The 23,248-nt window shown below is 46.5% G+C and overlaps 1 protein-coding gene across 3 annotated transcripts in view; it reads left to right on the top strand.

The window, feature by feature from the left end:
• Positions 1-23,248, top strand: part of GBF1 (golgi brefeldin A resistant guanine nucleotide exchange factor 1) — an 80,783-nt gene that overhangs the window by 31,905 nt on the left and 25,630 nt on the right. For all 3 annotated transcript variants that reach the window (XM_030452909.1, XM_030452911.1, XM_030452910.1), the window contains exons 4-8: positions 13,587-13,718; positions 17,470-17,588; positions 18,180-18,288; positions 18,641-18,701; positions 20,387-20,441. In XM_030452909.1, the coding sequence (XP_030308769.1) occupies positions 13,587-13,718; positions 17,470-17,588; positions 18,180-18,288; positions 18,641-18,701; positions 20,387-20,441 (476 nt within the window). The remainder of the gene's footprint in view (positions 1-13,586; positions 13,719-17,469; positions 17,589-18,179; positions 18,289-18,640; positions 18,702-20,386; positions 20,442-23,248) is intronic.

Here is a 23,248-nt window from a genome sequence, read left to right as displayed (position 1 = left end):
TGGCTTCCTTTGCCTGCTGCTGCTCTTTTCACTCATTTCTGCATTTGGATTCTTTTTGTGCTGTGATTCAGTCCTTTACAGAGCAGGAAAATGACATCTTCAGGCTGCCTGCTGCCAGATCACAGCAGTTTCAGTTGGACACTTAAAAGCTGAAGCAGGTGCTGGAAACTCTATTCTCCCTTTGATTCATTGAGTGCCAGCCTTCAGCTGAGGAATGGGGAGGGGAGGAGAATTGATTTGGTGACTTAAAATCTCAGACTGATGAATATTTGCAGTGCTTCAGATGGTAGTGTGAAGGCTCCATAAATTTCCTCTGAGCTTTTCCACTGGGGGAATGGGGCTGGAGCTGTGGCCCAGGACCAGGGTGCTCTTTGTTGCCATAGCATTTTAAGGGAAATAAAGGGGAGCAACATGCTCTGTTTCTGATAGTTTTCTGAAAGTCCCCAGATTTGATAAACTGTGGTGCTTTGTTGCTTTTTTTTTTTTTTTTTCCCAGTTCAGTCAAAACCTGAGTCTGCAGCTTCTGTTTAGAAGAGTGTTTTAGAAAATCATGAATGATTTCTAGGGATGGTTCTGGAATGAGCTCCTGCTCTGTATCTGGTTATTGCTGGTGCTAACCAGCAGAAGATCTGGGAAGGGAAACTCTTCACTCTGTGAATGTAAGAGTGGCTGCAGTCATGCTGTACAATGTCAGAGGCTTTTTGTTTGTTTGTTTCTGGGAAGCACAAGCCAAGGTTGGAATAATTTAGCTAGGAAGAGACCTCTGGAGGTCATCTGCTCTGGAAGCAGGGCCAGCTTGGAAGTGGGGTTGTGTTCAGCTGAGTTCTGATTGTCTGCAGGACTGGAGCTCCCACAGCTCCTCTGGGTAGAGTGGTGTTTGACCACCTTTCTTTAGAAAACCTCTTCCATGACATCTCCTTGGATGCAGCTTGTGTTCCCTGCATCTCACGTGCATCTGTGTTCCTGCTCCTCTTTATTCCTGTTGGAAGAGAATCCTTCCTGGGAAGTGTAAGATGATGTGAGGATGGAGAGGCCTTCTGCCATGTTGGAACCAGAGAGATTTTCAGGGGCTGTTTGGGGAGAAAAGGCACAAGGGGTGCTTCTGTTGTGGGCTTTTTCAGGGGCCAGTGTTAGTTCACAGGCAGCCCTGTAAACTCTGGGTGGAACACCTGTAGTGTGCATTAACAGTAACAGTTGTGGTGTAGCAGCAAGCACAGAGCTTTGGCTGAGGTTATCAGTTGAATTTGGGTGTTTGGTTCCAAACCTTGATCTGGAAATGGCAGTATTTGTATGCAGGGCTTTCATTGCTCTGGTTTATCACTCAGCATTGAGAGGGGGAAGCAGGAGGAGGAAACCCCACAGCTGATTTAGGGCTGCTGAGGAGTGATTTTGGTGATGCTGAACGGGCAGGAGAGCTTAAAGTATTTTGAAAGGTTTCTCTTCAGACTGTGTCTGGTTATGAACCTTGGCTTTATGGAAACGTAACTGAGATGTTATGGACCAAAACCTTTTTGTAGAAACCTTACATTCTCATGTCTCAAGAGTCTGGAGCAGGACTCTCACCTGTGGGTGTTTTCAGAGCAAACACTGCTCATGTGTTTCTCACTGCAGAGCAGTGAAAGAGTTAAAGTGAAACATCAGTGGGATTTTTGTAACCACCCTTAGCAGGAATAACTACTGCTTCAGCTCATCACTGGTTCTCTTGTCTGTTGCCTTCCCTTAATTCTTTTTTTTTTTTTGTTAAAAGCATTCTTTTTAATTCAGTGTGATAAAACATCCGTTATTTGTAAGTTGATTGAGCATAAAGTATTTCATTATCAAGTGGTCATCCATCACTGGCGGCTGGGGGCTGCAAAAAACATTAACTCTGCACTTTTGGCTGGAATGCAGCTTCTCCAGAATAATGCAGCTTCTGTGTAAAGTATGCAGCATAAAAAAATGGACTGTTCAGGAAAACAGGTGCTTGCCTTGCTCTCCCAGAGCTTTGGGATTTCATCCCAAGTTTTCGAAAGGGCTCTCGAAGTCCTTCTGTTACCTACAGCCTCTTCCTGCTTTCCAGCACTGGCCTCAAAGCTGAGCAAAATGCAGCTCTGGGGCAAGGGCTTTCATTCTGAGAGGCCTGTGAGGATTTACTGCCTGGTTAGCTGCTGCTTTTGAGAAAATTGTCTGCTTTTCCTTCCCCTCTTTCATTAGCTCCTCTGAAAGTTAGGTTCCTTTTTTTAGGTTCCTTAACACTGGCACCCCAGAAGTGAATGGCCAAGCACAGCCAGGTTGGTTCTGGGTGTGACTCCACTCTGTCCCTGCTCATTCCCTGGACACTTCACAAACTGAACTGCAGGTCTTCTCTGTGTGATTTTTAGCTCAACTTGGGTTATGCAGTGCTTGGTTTATTTCCCTAACTTAAGCATGAACTTTCAATAGCTTCCTTCACCAAGAGTTTTAGGTAACTTTTGTTTAGGGGGAACATGGGATGATTTATTTGATTGTTGTAACTGTGAGCTGCTGGTTTTTTGGTTTTGGTTTTTTTTTTCCTGGAGATTCCTTTCAGGGAATGTAATGGCACAGTACCTAAAAAAGCCAAATGTGGCCCCTTTTCATATGAGGAATCAAAATGGAGGTGAAACAACTTGCCCAGGTGTGTGAAGGGAGAGGAGTGGCAGAGGCTGGGAGCAGACTGATTTGTTTGTCTGCCATCAAGGAGCTTGCCACCACCTGATGCTCAGTTTCTTTGCTGTGACCCTGTCAGAGCACATCCTATGGGCCTGGGCTTGGCAGTTTCTGCCTTTGCCTGTCTCCTTGGCCCTGGGAAGGGATGCTGCTGAAGTGTAGTGGTTGCATCCCTGGGGTCACTGCTGGGGTGAGAGGTTAAAGCAGAGCTGTGCCCACTGACCTGTTCAGTGCCTGCTCTGCATTGCAGCTGGAGCCAGGCTGCCCTGAGGCAAGGACAGAGGGACTGAAGGAGCCTGCAGGAGTGTGGGAACTGGGGGCTGCCTTGGGCCAGCACTCCTCTTTAGCTGTCAGAGCTGGAGTTCTGTGTCGTGACATTGCTTTCAGATCACTCTGGCTGCACAGCATGCAGGCAGTGGTGGCCCTTTTCAGTTTAGTACAAGATTGCTCAGTTGAGCTTCTGAAGCACTCTAGTGGTTTCTTCTGCCATGGGCATGTACTAGATTAATTAATTAGATCTGTTTGACACTTCCTTAGAGGCCAGTGTCACCAGTATTCTCTTCCCAGGTGAAGTGCTAGTGCCTGGATCCCAAGGATTTGCTGGTACTGCTCAGGACACTGGTTATCTGTCATCTCCTGAATGAGCACTGCAGAGCTGATGCCACAGGGAGCAGAGCCATTGCTAACATCAATCCACAGCATACCTGAATCTTTATTTGGGATTTGCACCCTTCCCAGGAGAGGCAGGAGCTGTCAGCCTGCTGCTGGGCTCTCTCTGCCCTCAATAACTTTGTCTGAATTGGGAATGTTAAGAATGTGAGCAGAAAAATTTTGTCCCAGTTTGATCATTGGTCAAAAGGTGTTGCAGAGGGAGCTTTGACTCAGTGTTGTGCTTCATTCAAATGTCTCTTCTGTGGCAAAAACTCTGAATGTTTTATCTTGGGCTTCTGCTCCCCTTCACCTCCCATCAGCACCTTGCCTCAGCAGATGCCTGCAGCACATCACAAGATGCCTGGATTGTTTCCTTTCCCCAGCCCATCCTCAAGAACATAGCACTTGTTTTCATCATCCTAGGTACTGAGCTGCCTTTTAATGGAGGGTGTCTGAACATCTCCCTGTGTGCTGATGTGTTTCAGCTTTACTGATTGCTTCAGTTGCTGCTGGGGGAAAAAAGTTGTTCATGTTCTTCCTGTTGCAGTGGCCTAAGACAACAGCTGGATTGACTGCCATCAGGCCAGTCTCTTCTCCCTTTTCCTTCTCTTCTCCTCTCTCTCTTGTAGGTCTGAAACTGGCATTTCCAGGATGTTTTGCACCCTGCCTTCCCTGAGGCTCCTGTTAGGTGTCTGTGGTAACTTCATGTGCTGGTGCTTTAACTCTGGGCAGCTGTGTTTTGCCACCAGCACTTGGGAATTTTGCTTTCTGTTAATCACAGGGTGAAGCACAGCATCTCCTAGATTGGTTCAGGTTGGATAGAAGAATTTGTGTAAATTCTAACTGCAAGGTACATTAAACCTTTGGGAGATTTTTGTCATTAAAAGGTTCTTTTTGCTCGTGGGCCATCAGGCTTTTCTTCATTTCGTTCTTTGGGTTTTGTCTGTCTCACTGATGCTTTTTAGATTCTCTGGCAACACAAGAAATGTCTTGGCTTATTTGAGATTTGTTGTTCTTCAATTTCCTTTTAATTTTCCCCCTTGGCACTCACAGGCTTCCCTTGAGGAAGGGGTAAGAGAACAGGGTAACATCCAGACAGTTAATTGATGATAAAACTGTAATCTCATCTTCCAGCCTCTCAGAAATAGTGCAGCTCTCCTTTTCACAAGATGCTGAATTTGCAGTGAGCGTGCTATCCACAGCATGGTAGGCACACAAAGCTGTGGAGAATTACTCTGCTTTACAATACCAGGGAAGAAGTTTTAATTTCTCCTGGGCTTTTAAATTGCCTGCTTAGTTTGGGCCTGGTACTGTGAGAGATGTATAAAACATCACAGTGAAGCAAGCCCAGTGATTGAACAGAGTTCTGTAGAGTGTCACAACCTAATTGCTCTGCCTTCGACATGTGCCAATTTCATTCAGAGAGGAAAAAGAGTGCTTAAACTTGACAGACATCAAACTTGTGCTGTCAGGAAGATGGAGGGATCAGGCCATCCTCTGGAGCTGGCAGTGTCCCCATAGGTTTCATTTAGCCTGGTTGGGCTTGTTAGAGTGGCCATGCTCTCTTCCTCGTATTAGGAGGGGACCTTGGGAAGCCTGGCCCTAATTCACAGCAGCAGCAAGATCAATAACTATCAGTGGTTGGTCAAGGGCAGATGAATTTGTCACGGGATGGCTGCTTTTTGCTTTGGTTTAGTTTGGTTTAGTAATTTCATTTAGAGTTGAATTGTCATTGGATCAGAGGAGTGCCTGTGGGTTCTGAAGTTCAGAGCCTGGTGCAGGTTCACTGCAAGAACTGTTGTCCTGGTCATTTTCTGTAAGAAGTCTTTCAGAACCATTTCAGCTGGTTCCAAACACAGACAAAAGGTGCAGCTTTTCTTTTAAAGAATCAGAGAATAGTTTGGGTTGGAAGGGACCATACAGATCATCTAACTTCAGTCCCCCTGTGTGGGCAGGGACTCTTCCCTGGACCCTTCTCTTCTCCAGGCTGAACCCCAACTCTCCCAGCCCAGGAAAGGTGTTCCAGTCCCCTGACCATCCCCATGGCCTTCTCTGGACTGGCTCCAGCAGCTCCATGTCCTCTCTATGCTGGGGGCTCCAGAACAGGACACAGAACTCCAGGTTCTACCCACAGGAGCAGAGTAGAGGGGAAGTGAGAGATTCTGAAGAGTGGATGTAAAACTTCAGTGACCCGTGAAGCTCATTTTGGTTTAGTTTACTGAAGGACATTTTCCTTCTTAGATGCACCTTAGTTTTCTGGAGGTGGATTAAGTGCCATTACAATTGGTAGTAACAGTTTAGAGCTTGCATCTGTCTGAACAGGCCACAAAAGCAGCTCTGTGTTCCAGAACCTCTCAGAGGCTCAGGTCAGCTCTATTCCCCCATCTCCTGACACTCTCTGTAACAAGGATCCGAATTCATTTAAGTGCTTCTGGGTTGGCACATGTGCTTTACAAATCCTGGGTCTCAGTCTCTAATCTTTCTCTGGAATGTCATCATCAGGTGTTGCTCCAGTGCTCATCCTCTAGGATAAGAGGCAGAGGGGTTGCTGGAAAACAAATACTGATTAGCATTGAATTTGTCACTTAAAGGTACGTGGGCATTCCTGTGCACACCAGCAATAGAGCCACCCAGGGGAGGCAGATTTGGAGGCAGTAGGCTTGTCTGGGGGAGCATTAATTGATTTGTTGCTTTTCATCAGAACAGTCATGGTCCTGTCAGAGGTACTGAGGTCACAGGGTGACTGAGAGGAAATGCTCCAGGACCCATGGCAGGGGCTGCTGGTGACCTTCAACCTTGCCATGCCAAATTACCCCTCAGTTCCCTTTAAGAGCAGTTCTTGTTTTGAAGCAGAGCCTTTTGGATGTAACCTCAGACTAATACATGTCAACTGCAGCTCAGAGAACAAGTCTGTCAGGATGCAGTCATTCCCATCTCTGCCATCTCAGTCCTAAAAAAATAAGCAGAAATGAACAACATTTAACTTTTGAAATAAGCTGCTCTCCCAACAACTTGATTTTTTGGTTTTTCTGCACTCAGCAATCCGTATGACTGGCATTAAAATTCAAGAAGTGCCTAGTCATGTCTGTGCTTTGAATCCAGCTGGACAGAAACCACGAAAGCTTGGGCTCTGTGTAGCTCCAGATCTCCTGTTGATCACATTTGTTTTCCTTCTGCTTCTCATGTAGTGATATGAGGACCTGGATCACAGAATACTGTGGCTGAAAAGCACTTGGAGTAACCGTGGGGATGCAGCTGGGGTACCCCAGCAAGTACCTGCTGCTGAGAAGTCACTCAGGGTGTTTTAGTGGGCAGTCAGAACAGCAAAATTCAAAGCGTGGCATCAGGTGAAGCCCCTGATAACTGTTGGCTGACACTGCTGGGGCTGTCAGTGCTCCTGCTTTGCTGCAGAGGTGGAAATAGTTGTGAGAAGAGGCAATATTTCAGTGGGGTTTATTCTGCCCTGCCCAGGTGATACCAGGAGTCAAATGCTTAGCATGCATTCTGTCATCCTGCCCCAAAATGAAAATCTCAGTTCTGAGGGGTGCTTGGGATCTTGGCAACTATGGAGCAGCCATTTGTTAAAGTCATCTTTAATGAAAGGGAGATAAAGGCACCAAGCTGGAGTGTGACAAATGAAAGCATTCGTGCCATTGTAATGAAATTAGGCAAACAGAACAGGCTTGACAGCTCTGGGTTCCCCCTGTCAAACTGCATTTGTAATTCTAGCTTTGCATTCATGTGTGGCTGTGAATGGCACTGTTTCCCTCTTGATGTGGTGGTCCTGGGCCCCTGAATGACCACTTTGATTCACAGGGAATTAGCTTTGAAGAGTGTATTTTACAGGCCTAATGGGAAAGGAGGCAGTTAATTTTCCCTTCTCCTTCATTGCCCTCAGCAGCCTCACCTTTGGGCCTGGGTTTGCTGCTGTTTGTAAAGCTTTTGGTAACACTTGCTACAGCAAAATACTGGTTTGAGAGGTGCACATGCCCCTGGTGAGCTGGGTGTGTGCAGTCCTAGCAGTCTGCTGGCACAGCTTGCAGTGTTTGTGTGTTCTGGACACTGGGATGTGGACTCCTGGCTCCTCAGCCTCTCCCTAGCTGGCAGAGCCCTTTGCCTTCATCCTTAGGAGCTCATACTGGAATAAAATAGTGGTACTGTGGGGAATCTGTAGGCAGGGTCAGGGGGCTGCTCTTTTTGATGACCTCTTATTTCTCAGGTTCTGTAGACACTGCCCTCGTTCTTCCAGGCATTCCCACAGAGGGCTCAGTGTGCTGCCAGCTCAGGCTGCATAGCCAGCAATCCCTTCTCATCTCAGACCAGAACATCTCCAGCACACGTTGCACTGCTGCAAGGGCTGCCCCAGACCATGCAAGAGCAGCAAGAAGCCAAAGGCCCTTGTGGGGAGGTGGCAGGGCAGTGTTTGCACTGGAAGCCTTGGCTGCACCAGGGCTGGGTGGAGGGAACACATGAGCATGGATCATCTGGCTTAGCTTTTTACACTTGTTCCTCCTCATGAAGGGGCTGTCAGTGCAGTGAGAGGTTGGACTGGACTTGCCAGCTAGAACCCAGGGCATGTCTCTCACTGCAGGTGCAGGGTGGCACGTGGTCCATCCAGGCTGCGGAGTTTGTTTTTGGAGTGGTGAAAGATGTGTGTCCTGCACTCAGCAGCCCTGGGGCTGCCAAAATGGTTGTTCTGCCAAGGGACCTAGAACCAGACTGCCTGCTGGCTCTCACCTCACCCAGGCCGTGGGGAACAAATTCAAGCTCTGCACGTTTCTAGAGAGGAAGGAGTTACTGGAGTTGTGTTGGCTGGAATTGTTCATCTCTCAGTTATCCAACAGATAATCACAGCAGCAACTCGGAGGGTTTCTCCTTTCCCTGGGACCCTGGCCCGTGTTTTGATGGGTGAGACTAAGCCAACACTTATCCCAGCAGTTAAAAACTCAGAAATGTTTTTTAAAATCTCGAGAGTGTGGCTGCTCAATACTTCTGGGTGGTTTTAAAAGGCCAGTACAGTTTTGTCCTTTTCCTCTAACCTGCTGAGAGAGACCCCAGGGACTTGTTGGGTGAAAAGACAAAATGTTTGGTGTTTGGTGGGTGAGCTGAGGATAAAGGATGTATAAAGGCAGAGGGGCAGTGTTTGCAGGAAAGTGGTTTTGAGGGTGAGCAAGGAAGCAGTTGCTGTAACCTCAGCTTTCTGTGGCATAAATTCACTGAGCTCTCAGGCAGGAGTCCTGAAGAGCAGGGTTTCTGCTCTGGGATTTTTTTCTCAGTTTTGTCTTACTTTTGTGTCACTTTTTGTGTTTGTCTGGCCTTAAGCAGCCAGGAGGATGGCTGTTCACTGGACATTTTGGGCATCATCAGGGAAGGTGACAGCACCTGCTGGAAGCACTGCCCTTGTCTGAGCTGGTGAGCAGGGGAGGGGAGCGTGGGACAGGATGGGGACAGCCTTGCTGGGCTCAGAGGCCAACAGCTGCTGCTCAGAGGAGCCCAGGTCATATGGTTTGGGTTGCAGTTGCCTGTCCTGGGGACAAATGATGTTGAAATAACTTGTCATAAACCATTTTTTCTCGCCCATTGACTCTTGCTGGGGAATGCAGAGCCGATCCTGAGCAGAGTCAGTCAGGAGTGAAGAGTTGGGCTGCCAGAGAAAGCAGCTTACGTGAGCATTTTGGGTCAGGAATGTGCCAGCAGTGTGCTAACAATAAGAAACTGCTGGGGGGGACCTGCTCCTCTGCTTCAGGAGGAAGGGGACGCTGGAGCTCTGATGCACTCTGTTTGCTGAAGTGCCAGAATGGCTGGATGGGATTGCTGGGATGGGAGTCAGGTGCTTAAACATGAATTAGTTGATTAAATATCTTTATAGACCTGTGTGCCTAAGGGCAAATAATCCATAGGATGAATGAAGGAAAGCACTGGGGTCTCACAGGAGTCCCTCCTCAGATTAAAATTGCCAGCCTGAAGAGATGGCTCTGATGTGCTACTCAGGATATTCTTTCCTCTCTTCTCAGTCTCCATGCACTGCTCAGGGCTAGCTGAGCATCTCTGGGGCAGTGCTGGTGCTCATCTCTGCCTGCATCCCTGACATGTCCTGTGTGCAAAGAGTGGGAAGTGCTTTCCAGCAGCTCCCCAAAGCCTGGAAGACTCAATCACCTTTTATTTTAGTTTTCCCTCACTCTGAGTAAATGGAAAGCAAAGGCTGCTCACAGGAATCCCGAGTGAAATGCTGATCTCTCTGTGGATGCTTTTTCAGCTTTTCCTCTATTGATACCATAGGCTGAGGTCATGCTTGCAGGGCTGGGGGGGTTTGGAGTGGGTTTTTTGTTTGTTTGCTTGTTTTCCCCAGAGTTGAAGGTGGTTACCTAAGCAGAGAACCCTCTGGTGTTTTCCAGTTCAGACAGGGAGAAGTGTCTCTTGGAGACACATCTCTTACCAGCAGTTCCCAAGTCTCTTGTTCTCTTATCGTTTCCTTGCTTGTGACACCTGAACCTGAATCAGGCAGAGCAAGAACCAGAGACTTGACAAATCAGTGCTGCTTTTTTGCAAGGCTTTTATAAAAATTCAAGCATGTCCTTCCAAATATTCAGTATTTATTTATGTAGCCTTTGCTTTGGTAAAGGACTTAGTAAAGTTACAGTTAGTTGTACTGCCCTTTCTGAGGTTCTTAGATGTTTTCAGGAGAGCATAGCATTGTTTTTATGGTGAAGTACCAGAAAAACTCAAGACATTATGTGTTGTCTCTTTCATGAAGTTTTATTTTGCTGGGCAGAGCAATTCCCTTTGAAGACTGTGGTACCAAAGTGTTGTGAAAAGAGCACTATTCAGGTCCTGCTGTTCTGTGCTGTAGGTTAAACTCAAGCTCTGGCAGTAAAAGCAAGCACAGGGTACCTCTTGCAGGTGTAGTCCCTGGTCCCAAAGGGCTGGCAGCTCACTGCCACCTTCACTGCATAAGGATGTGGAAATCTTTTGGGATGAGAGCTTCTGAACTAACTTCATCAAGTCCAGCAGAACTGAGTTAAAAGAAAAGGACTAAACTTTGACTTACTGACTCATTTGCAATTTTTTCCCTGATTAAAAACCTCCAGGTAGCTTCAGTGCCACTTCCAGCTTCCAAACTGACACTTCAGGAGAGTCCTCTGCTCACAGGATATAACACAAATAGCTATTCCTGTGCTCCTGATCTTCATGCTGAAGCAGGCACCTCTACTCAAATTGACTCCTGCTTTGGGCAGGGAGCTGGTGACCCCTCTGAGTCCTCAGTGCCTGCAAGTCTTTATAGTAAGAACTCGTTGTAGTCATCAGGTGGGTGAGTCTTGCACTAAAAGTCCTCTCTTCTTGCTTAGAATATTTCATTTTTTTTTAATAGCACAGCACCATCTCTCCAGTCTGAAACAGTTTTCCAGCATACACAGTTTCAGAGAGCTGAATGTAAAGTGCTGTGTTACCACAAAACTGGAGTCTCTGGTAGCAGGGCAGCTGCCCAGAGTTGCTGTGTAATCAGCAGTGTGTGCCTAAGTTAAACCCTGGTGATGACAAGCCAGTCTGTGAGCTTCATGGAAGTTGGGAATTTCAGCTGGGCTGCAGGGGAGGCTGATGTTCAGTCACATCAAGATTCACAAGATTAATTGAAAGGAAAAAAAGAAAAAAGGAATCCCCTCACTTCCCCTCACTCTATAGTAAAGCAGAGCTCCATTTGTTGTCCCAAACCCCAGAATTCCTTACTAACCAAGCTGCAGCTTTCCCACCCTGGGCTTCCCACAATGTTTCCCTGCCCGTGTTACAGAAAGGGTCAGTTTTGGGGAAGAGTCTGGGTGTTGATCCCTGGTAGTCCTCCTATAGTTGTTGTCCAAGTGCTTGGGAGCAGACAAGTGTTGTATAAAGCACTCTTAAATAAACATTGCTGAAAGCATGTCTTATGATCCTCTGCATGGCCAGGAGCTGCTGGGAGGTGACACAATTGTAATACCACCCCGTGATATTATCTGACAAGTTGGGGGAGTTGTGCTTCAGCCAAAAAGATTGAATCATCACCTTCCTTTTAACCTCTCACAAGTCACTGGGGTTGGCCTGGTTTGAACCGGTGGCTGAAAGGTAAAAGAGTGCAGAATGATTCCCAGATTCCACTTTGTATTGCCATTTTGCCTTGGTTAACAGCAAAACCCATGCAGTTTGTTATTGCTCTCTGTGGTCTTGTATATTTTTGTTTGTTTGCTTTAAGTAGTTGCTAGTTTTCCTCTTTGGATTCCTCACTGTGTTTTCACACAGTTTAGAAGCTTTCTGGTAGGCTTTTTACTTTGATTCTTAAGGCTTTTCAGTAAGAACTATGATAAAATGGAATTTCACTTATCTTGGAAATGGGTGGGTTTGGGTTTTGGGTTGGTTTGTTTTTAAGTAAAAGAATTGGTTTATGTGGGTAGATAGAAAAGCAGCTTGTGTAAGGATTCAGGCATTACAGGCTTTTTTTCTCCCCCACCCCAAAGAAGCTCATATGACAGATAAGTGCAACACTGGCTCACCAGTAACATAGCTGCCAGTATTCCTGTGACACTATTAGCCATTAGGCTCCTTCCCTGTTATTAGGAACGAAAGGTAGGTTTCAGCAAGTTGAGCCACATATTTGTACTTACATATTTCTTGTCTCAGGGTCACCCAAGGTACTGCTAATACACTCTTCCTCACCTGTGTCCTGGCTGCATTGTGGTTGCCTCCATTTGCTTTTTAATGCTTTTTTCTCCTAAATATTCCTCAGGACTCCTCTTACCTTGATTCCTCCTGGAGGGTTTTTATCTGGTTGGTTTGGTTTAGATTTTGGGGTTGTTTTTCAACACTTCCCCTAGTTCTGGCTATTCTTTTCTGCCTTTCTGTTCCATTCCCAGAGGTTCCACTGATCATCTTGAGAAGTTTAGGAATCTTGTTAGTTGTTCTTTCTCCAGCTCAACAGTTCAGTGCATCTGCCTTCTTTATTACAGCTTTAGAGAGGAGACTTGCTCTCCAAAAGAGTGAGGAGAGAAGACTGCCCTTTTTTCCTCTTTGGTCCAGAGGCTTCTGTCTTGTTCTCAGAATACCTGAATAAGAGTTTAAATTGGTTTATCTCGTGGGCTTTTCCTGTCTTTGCCAAGCAAACTTGTAGTGGTGCAGAGATGCAATTTGTATTCAGGACAAGAGCTGCAAGAGATGCAGCTGACCTGTAGCATGCATGTGGTCACTGCAGCTGTGTGTGCACTGGGGTGCTACTGGGATGGCACAGGAGTGACAGAAGGTGAGGCTGGGTCCGTGTCCTTCACATGGTCACACAATTCCTAGAGTGCCAGGAAAGTGCAGCCAAATCTGCATGAATTCAGGCAGCAGGGACTCTGGTGTTCACAGGGTGTTCTGCAACAGGGTTGGGTTTGGAGGGCTTCAGAGGGAAGAGGTAAGAAACTGAACTTAACAAACCATTGCTTTTAAAAATGCATACATATGTGTGTCTGTCTGTGTGTTAATTTGTGTGTCTGTCTGTGTTCATATGTGTGTTTATCTGAGGGTCTGTCTGTATGGATATCTGTGTATATCTGTGTGTCTGTCTGTGTTTATCTGTGTACATATCTGTGTGTCTGTGTTCATATGTGTGTTTATCTGAGGGTCTGTCTGTATGGATATCTGCGTATGTATGTGTGTTTATCTGTGTGTCTGTCTGGGTATATCTGTGTACATATCTGTGTGTCTGTGTTCATATGTGTGTTTATCTGAGGGTCTGTATGGATATCTGTGTATATCTGTGTGTCTGTCTGTGTTTATCTGTGTACATATCTGTGTGTCTGTGTTCATATGTGTGTTTATCTGAGGGTCTGTCTGTATGGATATCTGTGTATATCTGAGTGTCTGTCTGTGTTTATCTGTGTACATATCTGTGTGTCTGTGTTCATATGTGTGTTTATCTGAGGGTCTGTCTGTATAGATATCTGTGTATGTATGTGTGTGTATCTGTGTGTCTGTCTGGGTATATCTGTGTACATATCTGTGTTCATATGTGTGCATATCTGTGTGTCTATCTTTATATGTGTGTATGTATGTATATCTGTGTGTCTGTCTGTGTCTATCTGTGTGTCTATCTGTGTATATGTATATTTGCTCTTGAAAGGCAATCCTGACCTCTCCACCAGCCTTCTGAAACACACTCATTGCAGGCCTTTTTCCTCCAAGATGAAGCTTGCTGTAGGTCCTTGAAGAGCAAACTAATCCTAGTGATCTCTAATGTCTCTTTAAAATTGTTTTTGTCCTAACAGAGCTCTCTGAAATTGAGCCCAACGTCTTTCTTCGCCCTTTCCTGGAAGTGATCCGTTCTGAGGACACCACAGGCCCCATCACTGGGCTGGCTCTGACCTCAGTGAACAAGTTCCTCTCCTATGCACTCATAGGTAAGTGAGGTGGCTGCCTGCAGCTCACCAGAATGCCAGCCAGACCCACAGCTTCCACTCTGCCCTGGCTGCTCTGGAAAGCACCCTCAGCAAAAGGGCCAGGGAGGGAAGGGGCCCACCTTGGACTGCAATAAATATAAAGAAGGAGGATTTTTATTTAGTTTTGTGGACTAATATTTCAGCTTCAGAATGGGGATGTTTGAGGTCCAGTGATGAGCCTTTACTCTTCAGTTGTCACAATCCTCATGGCAGAAACAGTTTTTGCCACTGCTGTTATCTATCTTTGTTTATACACAGTCTCACTTGAAAAAAGTAGTTTTTAGCTGTCTTCATCCTCCTCAGGCTCAGATTTTTCAGTTCTTTCCTCCCTTACATTGTAAGCAAACACTGTTGAATATTTGCTAGGGACATGAGGGAAGCTAAGAGAAAGAAAGGGCTAGATGTAGATGCAGACCACTTTTATGGCAAAGACCCCAAACTAAAATGAGCAAAAGTGGGAACTTGCAGGAAAAAGATTTTTTAAGAATATGATGGAAATTTAGTGTGTCAATTAGGTGTCAGTATTGGAAATAATTACACAGCAAAAAAACTACTGAAATTGTGCATTATTGATGCCAGCTAGTAGGACAATAAAGAAATCTTAATAAATAAGCCCCTCTGAAGGCCTAAGCAGTAACTGAAAACATTAGTCTCAACATAGCATGAGGGATGGACTCTTTTTCTGGGCCTTTATGGTCTGGAAGTGATCAGAACATCAGGCAGGTGTCACATGTCCTGGCAAATGTTTGCACAGGCAGCTGACTACAAATACTTCATTTGAGGCAGAAACAGGGGGAAAAAAAAAAAAAAAAAGAAAAGAAAAAGTGAGGGGGGAAGATAAGAATTTGTAGGCTTTCTGTAGGTAGTTGTTATTTAAAATATTAATGAGGTCACCCCAGCAAGGGTGCATCCCTGTGCCTGTTGGTGAGCTGGGGTTGCTGTAGCAGGGAATTGCAGCCCCTCTGGCTGGGGCTGTGGAGCAGAGCCTGTAAGCCAAGCCCTCCCTGGCTGTTTCAGGTGACAGTGACAGTGGCCTTGCTCTTGAGGCTGGGATTAGTGGTGCTGGCTGAACATCTGGCTGGGGCTGCTGGCAGATTACAGCTTGGGGGGCTTAGGTTTCTCTTGGTAACATAAAACCAAAGGTAGCCCAAACATTGTTTGCCTAAAGAGAGGGAAAGCTCAGAACTGTCCTTCCTCTAGGAGTCAGTGTCAGGCTGGGAGAAGGAAGGAGGGAAGGAAGGAAGGAAGGAAGGAAGGAAGGAAGGAAGGAAGGAAGGAAGGAAGGAAGGAAGGAAGGAAGGAAAGGAAGGAAGGAAGGAAGGAAGGAAGGAAGGAAGGAAGGAAGGAAGGAAGGAAGGAAGGAAGGAAGGAAGGAAGGAAGGAAGGAAGGAAGGAAGGAAGGAAGGAAGGAAGGAAGGAAGGAAGGAAAGGAAGGAAAGGAAGGAAAGGAAGGAAAGGAAGGAAAGGAAGGAAAGGAAGGAAAGGAAGGAAAGGAAGGAAAGGAAGGAAAGGAAGGAAAGGAAGGAAAGGAAGGAAAGGAAGGAAAGGAAGGAAAGGAAGGAAAGGAAGGAAAGGAAGGAAAGGAAGGAAAGGAAGGAAAGGAAGGAAAGGAAGGAAAGGAAGGAAAGGAAGGACGGACTCTGGCACAAGAGCAGAGGGGATATTTCAGTGTGGGTGATGTTTGTGGTGCACTTCAGGGCTGTGTAATGGGCAGCTGGAACCAGCATTATTCCTCTACTGTTTCAAGAGTTATAGGCAATAAACTACATAGTAATTTTTAAAGTCCAGTCTGACAACACTGAACTCTTGTTGATTTTTATCCCTCAGATTAGTTATTTTCTTACTCAGCAGCTTTGCACTAGCTAGCTGCAGCCTTTTTGATGAGCTCAGACCTTAGCTGTAGGAAGACCAGTGCCTGAACTGTGTTCAGAGTCATGTTTGGTGTATTTCCCTCAGAGGAGCTCTGTACTTTCTGTTATCACAGCAGCTTCTGGCTCCACAGTGTAAGTTAACTTTCCCTGGCATTCCTGAAAACTCTGGATCTCCAGGTGAGCAGCTACTGCTCACTTTCCAGTGAAAGAACATCCTCTTTGGGGATTTAGAAGCTCATCCTCCCCTCTACCTTCTCTATCTCCTTGGTGATTTATTTTGGTTCCATTAAAGGTGTTGCTGAGCAGGCTTCTGGCTTTCCTGGAGTTGGTTGAGAGCCTGGATTTCCTGGCATAGAATAGAAATAAAATTCTTTTGCCCACCTGTTGTGAAATGTGTCCATCCAGGTGGCAATTTTCAAACAGATACTTCTGCTTCACAGAAACTCATTTTTGTCAGTGATTCTGAGCAGGCACTGGCACATCTTCCTGTGCTGCTTCTCACAAGGGAACAAAGAAGCTGGCTGGTGTTTTCTGTGTCTTGTTTCTGCAAAGTTAGAAGTATCTGTTCTTTTAATTGAGCTCAAGAGGCTTTATAAATTGACCTGAATCTGTGGAGCTGCTTCAGGAAGGCAGGACTGGAGTAGTCAGGCGTGGTGGTGGTTGGGAGGGAGGAAGGGAGGTGTGTTTATTAGTGTTGATGGTGGGAGCTGGAACAGCAAAGCAGCGGGCATGGGTCTGCTGAAGGAGCACAGCTCCAACTTGCTCCCATTGCCTTCTCTCACAGCTCTGCTCAGAATAAGGATGTGTGAGGAGAGGTGGTGTTGTGCTGCAGATTCTGAAGCATATTGGTGCCATTTGAGTGTTGTTCAGCAGCCCCTCAGAACCCCCAGCCTGGTGGGGTTGTTCTCCTGGGGCAGCTTCCAGTGATGGAGGAGCTGGAGGCAGGGGGAGTCTGCAAGCTGTACCAGGTCTGTCTCAGTTCCTCTGTCAGCTTCCTCCTTGCTGGAGCTCAGGAGGCCCCATGGCCAATTACTGAGGTATTAACTGGTGTTTATGTTGTCTCCTTTCTTTCCTAATGACTGTTTAGGTAGGAAGGTAACAAGATTCTTGCCCAGTGCCATACTGTTTAAGTGAGAATGAAATCAAAGCCAGAGGCAGCTTTCCTGAAGCCAGTGTAATGTGGCACAAGATACAGTTACTGGCAACAATCCCCTCCTCAGCATTCTCTCAGCTGCACCCTGGTTTGTGGCTGCAGGAGGCTGGGGCAGGGAGAAGGAGCCTTGATGAATGATGGAAGCAGGAGGCCTGGGATGCTGCTGCCTCAGCTCTGGCCGGGGCTGCCTGCTGGGGTCTCTGGGGAGAGCTGCTGGTCCATTCCTTCCCCAGCTCCTCCCTGCCTCAGGAGGGATGTGGAACAAGGGATGATTTTTCCTTCTCAATCTAGTGGAACCCGTTTGGCATTTTCTCCTCGTGGGAGTAAATCTGAGGCTCCCTGTGTTTTCTCTTCATTCCCAAGGAAGGGCTGAATGCATGTAACAGCTGATCGTGCTGTGTTGGAGGGAGCAGGACACAGTCCTACAAGTTAGCATCCAAAATACAGGGCAAATATCAACCAAACTGTGATTTTACTCTTTGTGTGGTTACATCCTTTCACTAAAGTAAACAGGTTTGTGACGGAGCCTTCCTGAAAGCTCACGGTTTTCTGTCCCTGGGAGGTGAGGTCAGCTCCCTGGAGCCACCCCCGTGAAGGAAGCATATGAGAAGGAGGTATCTCTGGGTAGATGTCTGCCCGTGGAGGTGCAGGCCCTTTCCCTGTCCCAGCTTGTGCTGCTGTTCCCCAGATCCCAGCCATGAGGGCACGGCAGAGGGGATGGAGAACATGGCAGACGCTGTCACTCACGCCCGGTTCGTGGGCACGGATCATGCGAGCGACGAGGTTGTCCTGATGAAAATCCTACAGGTAAGGGGAGAGAAATGGTAATTACCATAATGGGCACTGCCTCCTGGGGAACATATCCTGTTACACGGAGATGAAGAGGAGGGAGCAGTGTTTTGACTCTGTAGGAGCTTAGTGACAGACTTTATTTTTAAACAGATGGCTCATATACCTGTGGTAAAAGCTTTTCCAAATGAAAATAATTAAAAGCTTTAAACGAAATGATTTTTAAATTAAGGGCTTGGCAATGTGGCAGTGCTGGTAATCCTACCCTGTGTGCAGCCTGTGTTAGGGAGGGTTAAACTAAGCATACAGAGCTCTCAGACTTATTTTTGAGGAAATTTCTTTGCAGAGGCAAACCTGTGAACCACACACTTCTCCAGCCTAAGTGCTTTTGAGCAGATAGGGGGTTACTGAGCCTAAATATTGGGGAGCATGCAGCATCTCATCTCCTCATCTGTCTGCTTCTTGGGCTCAGCCCTCACTTTGGAAGGGCTCCTGGAAAACCCTGAGGTTTCGTGCTGGTGGCAGTGCTCGGGGAAGGCAGTGCTTCCCTTTGGGAAGGCAGGGGGGTGTCAGTGTGCTGCGGGACACAAGTGCTGCTGTTGTTTGCAGGTGCTGAGGACCTTGCTGCTGACCCCCGTGGGAGCCCACCTGACCAACGAGTCCGTGTGTGAGATCATGCAGTCCTGCTTCCGCATCTGCTTCGAGATGAGGCTCAGTGGTGGGTCTGCTCCTGCCTCCCCCGGGAAAAAAGACACTGGGCTTCCTTCAGCCTGGACTCCTTCCCCTGCAGAACGTGCAGAAAAGCTGCCGAGCTTTATATTGTTGTTGTCTTGCTACAACTTCATGGGTTTCGGAGTTGGCCCAAGTTCCGAGTCTCTTTTCCCCAGCTTTGTGTGTGGCGCCACCGTGTGATGCTCTGCCCCTTTGCAGGAGGGCTGCCTCGGAGCTGGTTTTAATAAATTTCCCGTAATCTCTGTAAACAAGGTTCGGAGGGGAGTCTGCTTGAAGAAGCCTCTTGATAATATCACACTGAGTAATGACACCTGTGTTATTTGTTTTTGTCTTCGCAGAGTTATTGAGAAAATCTGCAGAGCACACTCTGGTCGACATGGTGCAGCTGCTCTTCACAAGGTAAACCTGCTTGTGTTTGCCTCAGCATTGCTGAGATGGCCCTCTAAGGACAGGAAGATTCCACACTTCCACTTAAGGGCCCTCGGAAAAAAAAATCATCCAAAATGGTCATTATTTAGAGGTGGAAGGAGATGAAGGATTTGGCACTTTTCTCCTGGGCTGACCCTGTCAGACTGCAGAGAGACAGAGGTAGGGAAGGTTGCCAGGTTTAAGGTGTCCTTTGAAGAAAGATGGACAGCCAAGTAATGAAGAGCTTTAGGAACCAGTTTGAGGACAGATAATGTAAACTTCACTCAAAAAAAAAAAAAAAAAAAAAGGAAAAAAAAGAGAGAAAAGCAAAAAGAAAGTTTTTAGAAAAATATAACTCTCTTCAGGAGAGAGAATAAATGGTGTTGAATAGTCACATGTTGGTTTCAAGCTGGGAGCTTTGACCTCACATATCAAAGAGAATTTTAAACTCTTGAGATCATATGTCTTGGACAAATGTTCTGCCCTTTTCAGCACCCTTCAGGTAATTAAGATTACTTTTTTTAAACTCAAGTAAGTTATTTAAATTTGAAACTGTTTCTTTGGATAGTGAAGGAATCATAGCTTTTCTCTGGGTTTTACAAACAGGAAATGTGCAGATACAGAAATACTTCTGATAGAAAAGGAGTGTAGTAAAACTTACAGGTTGTGAAACAGCTCTCATGTTATTTTTTTCCCATTGTCACTCTTGGGTCCCATGGATTTTATTTTTTCCCCTCTGCACCCTGTGCCATGCAGTGCACTTTATCAGTGTGTGGAGCAGAGTCAGAATCAATCTCTCTGAAGAGCAGAGACCACAATACTTCCTCTCCAAAGGCATATGTAAATTTTACTTAGTGCTTATCCATTAATTATTGTGTATCCTCTCCTCTGGCCTTTTGATCAGGCTTGGAGACACCACCAGCACCTGTGCCAGTGGGCACTGGCATTATAAAGTGGAGGCAAAGACAGCAACTGCAGGGATGGTTTGGCCATCTTGCTTTCCAGAAAAAGAAACCAGGCTTTTATCCCTTCAGCAAGCAAAAATAGCAGTGTAGTAGAGGAGCAGAAGGGAGAGCAGGGTGTGTGGAGTTGCAGAGTTGTGTGCATTTGTCTTCTGGTAGCACAGATGAGAGCTGTCTCCCTCCTCTCCTTCTGAGACAGGAACTGCTTAGCTCAAAGCATTCAGCTGAAACTTGGATCCCCTCTGCACTGTAATTGTGTTCATATGAAGCAGAGCACAGGATGGGTATTAAGGGTTTCTACAAAGTTAATGAAAAGGGTTGTCATGACTAGTGATAACATGTACCCTGGAAGAGTCCTGGTGTGGATAACACTCTGGCTCAGCAGCTGTTTTTAGCAGCATAAGAGAGACTTGTTTTGAACCAATCTAATTAGTCTACTGCTGAAAACATACACTGAAGGAAAAAAAAAAAAAAAGACAAAACTGCCATTAGCAGTAACAGCATGCAGAGCACCTCCCATCTATATTGGGTTTTTAATTTTTTCCCCCTCAGCAGATTTTGGCAGGAAAGGAAACTAAAAATGTATCTTTTTGTGGAGAGAACCTAATTTTGGGTTTCTAGTGTCTGCAGTGTGACTGGAAAGCTTAGTATGTTTCTCTTTCCCTTTCTGTTAACCCAAGGAAATGTGTGTATTTTGGCTTGTTTGTCTTTCAGGTTGCCTCAGTTTAAAGAAGAGCCTAAAAGCTACATGGGAACAAACATGAAGAAGGTAACACTCTGCTGGCTGTTCTGCTCTGCCCTCAGCCTTGCACTCATCTCTATATTGGTGGTTTTCACACTTGTGTCTCCTCATTCCTGCAAATCCCTAGTTCACCAGAGAGCATGTTTAGCCACAGAAATGGGCACAGCTTCATTGATTCTGTGGGATTAGGCCCACAGAGTCCAGCAGTGAATCTTGATGATGATCCTGCTGCCTAAGTGAGTCAGGCTGGATTCTGGGAACAGCCATCAGCTGCTGTGGGCTAGAGAATCCCAGCAAGCTGTGTGGTATCTTCTGATCATTTCCTCTCTTCTGCTGTCTCTCCAGCTTCTCTCTTGTCTTTCTTCATTCACTGCAGGTCTAACACTGAGCTCTCAGGAAGTATTTATCCAGTTCTTCCCATGCAGAAAGGAAACTTACTGAGGCTGGTGAAACTGCAGGAAAGCACTACAGAATTGAGCTATCCTAGAAAAAGCTTTGGTGGCTTCCAGCAGGGGCAGCATTCTGTAGTGAAAACCTTAGTTCAGATGGGCAGTGCCATCTCTATTAGCAGCCAGGTCAAAGTAGAGTCTTTTTTACTTAACTTTCATTAAATGCACAGTTTCCTGAGCATGGAAGTTCCAGGCGTCCTCAACACTACCATCTCCCTCTGTACAGTGAGGTTTTTAGCACCAGAAATGTGACTATATGTGATTATTAAGGTAATAATTTATTAGATGGAAGGAGGTGCAGGTGGGGAACTCCATATGTTCTGTGTACTCCAGATAAGGAGTATCAGTAAGTACTGGATTCTTCTGTTAGGAGCAACAGGACGAGAAGAATGCTGAGAAGAGAAATAACCACCTTTGAACTCAAGCTAAACATACTATTTATAACAGTATAATTTCCACTCTGTTTTTATTTTTAATGAGCTGAGAAACGTGGCCACATTGGGTAAATGTACATCTCAGAGCCAGCATGGCAGTGGTTTAAGAGACTTGAGTGCTTACTTGCAGGAATCTGGGCCCATCTTGGGGCTTTAGTTCTTGTGTGGTACCCTAATGCTTGCTTCTTTCCCTTGCTGTGGGAGAGAGGTGGCCAGATTGGTGATGGAATAGGTTGTGCTAAGGAGAGGTGGGTGGCCAGGTGACTGTAGGGCAGGTGTCAGAATTGGCCCTGGTCTGTGTGGGGTACAGGTGTACTGCCCAGGTACTGCTCCCCTTCTCCAGTGATGGCTGCTCCCAGCTGGGTGAAGTGATGCTCTGCCTCCTGCCTGCTCTGCCCAGTTCCCTTCTGCTGGCTTTTTGCTTTGCATGCCCTGGCTCTCTGCCCTGCTGCCTTGCCCTTTGCCAGGTTATTTTTCTCTTGGGGTTTATTTTGCTTTGTTTAAACCATGCGTTTGCCTATCTTTCACAGATCTCTTCATGTCTCCTCAACAAACTGGAGCTAAGTAGTGGGGAACAGCCCAAAGCCCTGAACCAATTAGAGAGGGTATTGCTTTTTAAGAACCTGAAGGTCTCTCTCTCCCTTCTCCCTTCTTTCCTTACTCCTCTCTTCCTTCTCGTGCCAGCACCACCTGAGAGATAGTTTTGTTGTGTGCAGCAAGCCTCCCTCCACCCGTGTGACACAGCATGGCTTTAGGGGACAGTGCGTGCAGAGGGTGCTTTGCAGTGTTGTGGCTGCAGCTGGGGCAGGACTGGGAGGGAGAGACCCTGGGTTTACTGCAGCATTCAGGGGCTTGGGAAGTGCCACCACCATGGCTTCCTCTGAAGGAAGGGAGTGAGAGGGCAGGGGCAGGAGTTGAGTTCTCTGTGGCAGTGCACAACTGAAGGAAAGAAACATTAAAAATGTAGATTTGTCCCCGAGGCTCAAGTGATTTCTGTCCCAGCTGCTGGTCTGGCTTCTAGGGGTAGCAGCCTCAGCAGTCCACTGACCCAGCACACCTTGGGCAGTTTCTGCTCGAGCTGCATCACTGAGCTTTGTCACTTGGTACAGGAGCACAGAGCTCAGTGCTCACTGGAGCTTTATGAAGGAGACTGCTGTACATTTTCAGCACCTTTGGCAACGTGTCTTCTGAAACTAAATACGGTTCCCAGCTCTGTATTTGCTAATGCAGGATGAGTGAGGCCAGACTGGATTATGAAGTGTGTTGGTCCCTGCCAGTTCCCCTAGAAAATGCTCCTGAACAGAAATATCCTGTTCCTGCAGATTGTTGGTGTCAGATGTTGTAGTTAAACACTGTGGGGGGTGTCAGGAGGAATCCAGCTCTGAGTTTTCCTAGGTTTTGGGGGTAGATATGTTGGTAGTTGCTTAGGATGCACTGATAGGTCTCAGGAGGTAACCTCTGGCAGGTGCTGCAGGGCAGGCAGGTAGGGGAGTGAGATGAGGGGACTGCATCAGTGTCTCCAGGACTGGCCCATGGACTGGGCTCTCTCTGCATGCTCTGTGTCTTGAACGCTACTTGGTGTGCTGACCAGTTCCATGCTGCATCTAGAATGAGCTCATGTTTTAGTGTCATCACTTTAGTCACTAATCATTGGCCCCTGCCCTTTTCTCTTGAGGCTTACAGTATCTTATGGAAAAACAAACGAGTGCAGGTAAGGTGGCTTTTGTAGAAAAATGAGATCTCACCGACCCCTTAAAGAGAATTCTGTAGCATTACATTTTCCTTCACCTTCCCTGGACCTCAGCTGCAGTTTTATTGTTAAAACCTCATCTGTCAGAGGAAGCATTTGGAGTCTTGTAATTTATTCTTTTTCCTACGATTTTGTCTACATGTTTCTTTATGCAAAGGTAGCTCAGATAAATGGATTCTGTACAGATGAATGACCAGTAGC

The sequence above is a fragment of the Calypte anna genome, chromosome 6 (assembly GCF_003957555.1).
Source record: "Calypte anna isolate BGI_N300 chromosome 6, bCalAnn1_v1.p, whole genome shotgun sequence".
Lineage (NCBI taxonomy): Eukaryota > Metazoa > Chordata > Aves > Apodiformes > Trochilidae > Calypte > Calypte anna.
This window is presented reverse-complemented; position numbering and strand designations above follow the sequence as displayed.